Raw genomic sequence first — 5,847 nt, forward strand, 5'->3', positions numbered from 1 at the left:
GTTGTAAATGAGTTGTGAATTTATGAAAAAAACTGTCTCTGTCTGATACTCAAAATACCACCACAGGTGTTAAATTTGCAATCTCCCAGTTTACCTTTAAATCTTGCATGATGCACAGGCTCTTTAATATATATAATATAAAGTCTTATTGGTAACAGATTGAGTCATTTTTCACATGAATAAAAGGTGTCCTTTTTTTTTTATAAAGCCGTGAATGAGCAGATTTTCTGCTCTTGTAAATGCCCTGGACGTGCATGAAAAGATTTTATCAAAGTGCCCTTGTGGCCACACACATGCTTTATACAAACAGACACAATGAAATGCACTCACACACGCACACCCACAAACATATTTTGGATTTTCCGTGTCCGACTGTCTGACTAGCTATCTGACTTTGGCAGTCCTGGAGCAGACTCTTGCCTAATATTGATTGGCTTGTCTGTGTGGAGACAGATGAATGCATTAGTACCCAGCTCACCCTGCCACTGGAAATATATTAAGTTCATGTATTAGGCACCCTGTCTGGTTGCCATGGAGATGCACCGGGAGTGAGGGACCAGGGGGGAGGGGGAGATGGGTGGGGAGGATGGGAGACGAGTGGGGGATACAGGATGTGATGAGGCAGTCGACTTGATTTGTAGTCCCGCTCCCTCTTCCTCTTCCCCTGCCTCTGTCACTTGTGTGTCCTCTCTTTCCTCTTGCACCTTTTTTCCCCCCTCTCCTCTCAGTGTTTCTCCTCGCTTCATTTTCTTTCTTTCTCTGCTACTTTTCAAATTTTCTAAACTCCAGCGGCAAGAATTTGCACTTTCTCTGTCTCGCTGCTCACTATTCTATTGATTTTGTCATCCCTTTTGTTCCTTTTTTTTCCTCTATTTGGCTTTCATTCTCCTGTCTCGCCATCCCCACGCCACCAGTTAGACTTTTATTTCTCTTGGGGTTTTCTTGCCGACACGTTTCCCACTTCATCCTTCCACGTACATAAGCATTTTACTCCCTCTTCATCTGCCTTCCACCCCCAACCCCACCCCCCTCTGCCGCCACCGCCTCCCTCCTTGGCTCGCTCCATCTCTGTGCTCTGCAGTAAAACTGGTGCATTGAGGCAGCAGGAAATGGGGACTAGAGACAATAGAATGGAGGGAAGTATAGAGGGGAGTCTGTGATGCTCTCTCCTCTCAAACCCAAGCATGAGCAGAATACTTTGATAATCCTACTTTTCATGTGGCAATTTCATGTGGCATATGCACATTAAATACATATTCAAGGCTTTATTTTTCACGCTTCTCTTGGAATATAAGACCTTGGAACTCCCACATGTGTAGTCACTGTGAGACCAGGATTTTGAATAAAAACAGTTCATACAGAAGCCTTTGTTGAGTTTGATCAGATTTGATACTCTTACTGGAAAATGTGCACATCTGCTTTGTGGCTCATGTGTGCTATCTTGCTGTTTAGCACCTCTCTAGGCTGCTATCACTGCTTTGTTGATGTGCAAGACAGTCTTCGTCTGTGTTGGGGCCACATTTTGACTGAACACAATGTTAGAAATGTTGACGCCTGCTTCAGGAAGCTGGACCGTATATTCACCAACAATGAAAGAGTGATCGAGGCTGGCAGAGTAGGTGAGGAATTTTTCTTCAACAAAAACATAATGAATGAGAAAAATAATCTCTAAACAGCCATTCAGTGATAGCATGTGCTTATACTTGTGTGATATATGTCTTTCTTCCAGGTAAAGGGTATGACAAACAGCTGAAGGAACTTTTGGACGCAGAGATCCTGCCCATGGCGGAGGAATTTGACAAAAAGTTGAATGACGGTAGCTAAACACCTGCTCTGATAGACACACAGCTGCACAAGTAAATGAGTCTTTAGAGCGCCAGAATTCTTAAGTAAGGTCAGAAATGGAGGAGAGTTAGAAATGAGAGATTTCAAAATGATGCCCCGAAGCACACAATTCACCAGGATGTGTTGAGCCAAATATTTCTCTCTTCCTCCTCCTCCTCCTCCTCTTCCTTACCATCTATCAGACACAGTGTATGAGGAAAGGTTGCAGACAGCAGCAGACAATTTCATCGCAGCTGCCTCCAAACTGCCTAGAGGTGAGACATGGTCTCTTCCCCCTTTCCTTCATCTTTTCATCTATAGTGAGGCCCACATTAGATCATTACAGCTCCATCTGAGTTCTGTACTCTCTCTGTAATAAGCTAGTTACAGCCTTTCAAAACCTGTGGAGAATAAAGGAAGCAGTCAGGTTGAACTGACTCACGGATGTTGGCATTAAATCAAGTCTTCTGATCGAAATAAAATTTGGTAATTTGAGTTAACTGTCTTTCTTCTTTTTGCAGTCTCTGGATGTTTCCCTCCATGCGGTTAGTGCCTTTTTTCTTTGTTTGTCTCTTCACTATCATAATTTCTGTTATTAGAAACAAGATATCTTAATCCATGTATAGGCTTATCCATATCTGTTTAATGCCTCTGTCAGGTTTTCAGAGTGCAGGCGCAGTATACAACTGTATTACCTGCCAATATGACTCGTGTGAATTTCCTCTCGACTGTCCAGGTGAGCATTAAGAATAATCTGTCCAACATATTGGATTACTGATACTGTTACATCACAATTTTGAAGTAGGAAAAAAAGCTTTACTAATCCAGACTTGACACATCCTTACATAACTATATTTTCACCTTCATAAGCATCCACTCTTGATCCTTGAAATGCTCTTCTTTTGATCCTTGAAATGCTCTTAGCAGAAAGTCGGGATTTGAAAAAGAGACTGAGGCAAGGTTTTATTTCCACACATTATATCTTTTCCACAGAGCCCCCAAGGTACTCTTTAAGTCCTTGGCTTCTTTATGCAAGGTGACAGTTGACTCCCACACACGACGGTATTCGTATCAACCCTGTACAGCACAGCCACTGTTTAGCATATCATCACTTTTACTCCATTCCTCAGAGACTGGGCTTAAGTATTATCATTAAGGAGGGCTCAGACTGCAAGAGCTGCCCCCCTGTGAATGTTATCTGTGTGCGTGTGTCTGTGTGTGTTTCTGCCTGTGTGGGCGGCTATATGTTTATTTCAGTTAAAGAAATTAAAGTAACGGAGAACAGCAAGAGCAGAATGTGGTGTGACGTGCCATTTCACCTACCAAACGACATCGAGGTAATCTGGAGGTTTGCAGAGGAGGTATGCTCATCATATGGTGAACCATTCAGGGTCACTGCAGTACATTTAAAGGAATAGTACAACATTTTGGGGAATAGGCTTATTGACTTTCTTGCCAAGAGCTGGCGGAGGAGGTCAATAACACTCTATATTTGTCTTTTAAATAAGGAAGCTGGAGCCAAGAGTCGATTATTTTAGCCTAGCATAAAGAGTTGAAACAGGTGGAAACAGCTAGCCTAGCTATGTCTTAATGTGAAAAGAAAAAAAAGGTCAGTGTAGGTTTACTGCCTCATTGGCGCCCTCCATCAGCAGATAAATAGCTAAGCTAAGCTAGCCAGCTGCTAGCTCATATTTACCAGTGGTAAATGTAATGGTATCAATGCTCTCATCTAAGTCTTAGCAAGAGAGCAAAATCCAAAATGTAGCTGTTCAATTAACACTGCATAGTTGATCTAGTCTAGTAAATCTATCACGGCTGTGTACATTAGAATAAATGATCTCTGTCTTCACTGCATGTGAGCTGAGAGTATTTATTCCTACAGGTGAAAACCCAGCAAGTGGACCAGTTTAAAGAGGTGACTGCAGGGGTGGACAGGCTCTATTCTATCCCTTCAGCCAGCTTGCAGCATCAGGGCACTTACCTGTGTGAGATTTATTCAGGCCAACGCTCCATAGTGAGACTATACTACTACCTCACAGGTGACAGGATACACCACCTTTAGGAAAAAGAATAGGAAATTGTAATTGATACTGATCAACTGGAGGTTTTGTACTGGGAAACAACATGACTTCTTCACACATGGGGCTCCAGGTTTTAGTATTTGAAGCAAAGACATAAAACACATTAAATAGGGTTTGTCTTCATCATTTAAGTACGTAAAGGAATGTAGAAAAATCAGTGAAAATCAATGCAAATTTAATTCATATATTTTGACTGTATTACATGCATACATGCTATGCTAAAATCATTTTGGGTTAGTGAAATGAAATGTTTTCAAAGAGTGCACATTTTATTTTATTTATCTCATTAGGTGTAATATTTCCTGAGATAACAAATAAAAGAAGGATGAATGTTTTCTTTATGAATAACTTATTCAAAGGTAATCATGCAAAACTAGAAGCAAAAGGAAGCAGCAGATTAAAAACAGCAAACATGGAGAAAAATACTTAGAAAATCAATAAAATTCTAATTGTATTGAAACTAATTGGGATAAATGGCTGTTGTAAAGTAACCTTAGAGGCCATCAATGAATTTAATCGGTACAGATATGTAAATTAATGAATGCGTATTTATGTATATAAGTGTAACCATATGCATACTCAAACAGCTTTGCATGTGTGCGTAAGTATGTATGTACACATGTACATTTGCATTAAGTATTTACATTAATGCTTCCTAGGTTTTGTGGCATTAAGGATACACTTTTTCTTTTCACACTCTGCCAATTCCTTCACCACCATCTTTTACTTTATATGAGCTCCAATCCTCTTCTGTATTCCTTCTCTTCATCTCTCTCTCTCTCTCTCTTTCTCTCTATCCCTCTCTCTCTCAGTGACCCCCCAGGTTGTGGCAGGCCACACAGAGCTGCAGGAGATATTCGACCTGTCTCTGCTCCCAGGAGGGCAGTTACTCCCCATGCCTGGTGGTCCTCCCCACCTCCCCCTCCTCCCTTCGCCACTGCTTCTCACAGCCTGTTTAACTGCTTTGCTGCTGCTGCTATTCCTCTCCCTAGGGTAAAACTAAATGATTATTTGCACAACATGAGACACTAAGAGTGTGGAAACTTATAAATGCAAGATGCCCTTAGCCAGGGTATAGCCTGTATGTGTATATATGTATGTACATGTTAGAGTCATATCTCCCACTTTTTCTTTGGCTGTTTCAGGGCTCTGTATTGGTCATAAACACCAGAGCAGACAGGTCTTTCTGAATAAGCAGATAGAGATGAAGATCTAGGATTCTGAGAGTCAGAAAGCAACATGTAGTGCAATAAATACATTTCAACAAGCCTCTTCTTAAGAGTGTTACGTCATGGCTTTACAGAAAACCTGTGTGTGACTCCATCCACCACTAGAGGGCAGGATGTGCATCTTTATCAGTGGCGATTAGTCCATGCTGTGCTCTATGCACATTAACAACCACATGTATTCTCATTTGTGTCAGACGGTGGTGGAAAATACTACTACCACAATATTTACTTAATCACTTTATTTACTCACTTTATTTACAGCATACACTTTAAGTGAAATCTGAGGGACTTTTTGTGCTGCTTGACACAAACTCTAAATTAAACTGCTAAATTTCTAAATAAATAATAATAATAAATATTGTATTTTGTACTTCACTAGATTTATCTGACAGTTAAGCTCATAAAAAAATGATGCATTAATGTGGTCTGAATTGTCAGCCTTATATGATAAGTACTTAAAGCACTTCAGCCAGCTACAACAAACAATACACTTAAATGTAAATAAAGCAAACATAAGAAGTGAATACTTTCTTTTTTTGGTATTTTAGGCACTTACATATGTGGACAACAGATAATTTAATTGACATAAATACTTAGTCCACTAACTGTGTCAAAAACCAAATTTCAAAAATATGATTCAGTGCAATCGTGTTTAGTTGCTATAATAAACTGAAAAATGTCAATGTCATCCAATTACCATCAAATCTAAGATT

The 5,847-nt window shown here is 40.2% G+C and overlaps 1 protein-coding gene across 2 annotated transcripts; it reads left to right on the forward strand.

The window, feature by feature from the left end:
* The first annotated feature begins 1,269 nt into the window (after positions 1-1,269).
* spaca6 (sperm acrosome associated 6) lies at positions 1,270-5,172 on the forward strand. 2 transcript variants are annotated; one of them, XM_018680348.2, is made up of 9 exons: positions 1,270-1,619; positions 1,730-1,816; positions 2,028-2,099; positions 2,346-2,369; positions 2,483-2,560; positions 3,082-3,185; positions 3,707-3,863; positions 4,729-4,898; positions 5,051-5,172. In XM_018680348.2, the coding sequence occupies exons 1-9, from the start codon at positions 1,406-1,408 to the stop codon at positions 5,093-5,095; spliced, it is 951 nt and encodes a 316-aa protein (XP_018535864.1). In that variant the 5' UTR covers positions 1,270-1,405; the 3' UTR covers positions 5,096-5,172. The 2 variants fall into 2 exon arrangements, with proteins under 2 accessions (XP_018535864.1, XP_018535870.1); XM_018680354.2 differs by having other exon boundaries at positions 1,276-1,619; positions 4,718-4,898.
* The last annotated feature ends 675 nt before the right edge of the window (positions 5,173-5,847 follow it).

This window comes from Lates calcarifer, linkage group LG15 (genome assembly GCF_001640805.2).
Source record: "Lates calcarifer isolate ASB-BC8 linkage group LG15, TLL_Latcal_v3, whole genome shotgun sequence".
Taxonomy (NCBI): Eukaryota; Metazoa; Chordata; class Actinopteri; family Centropomidae; genus Lates; species Lates calcarifer.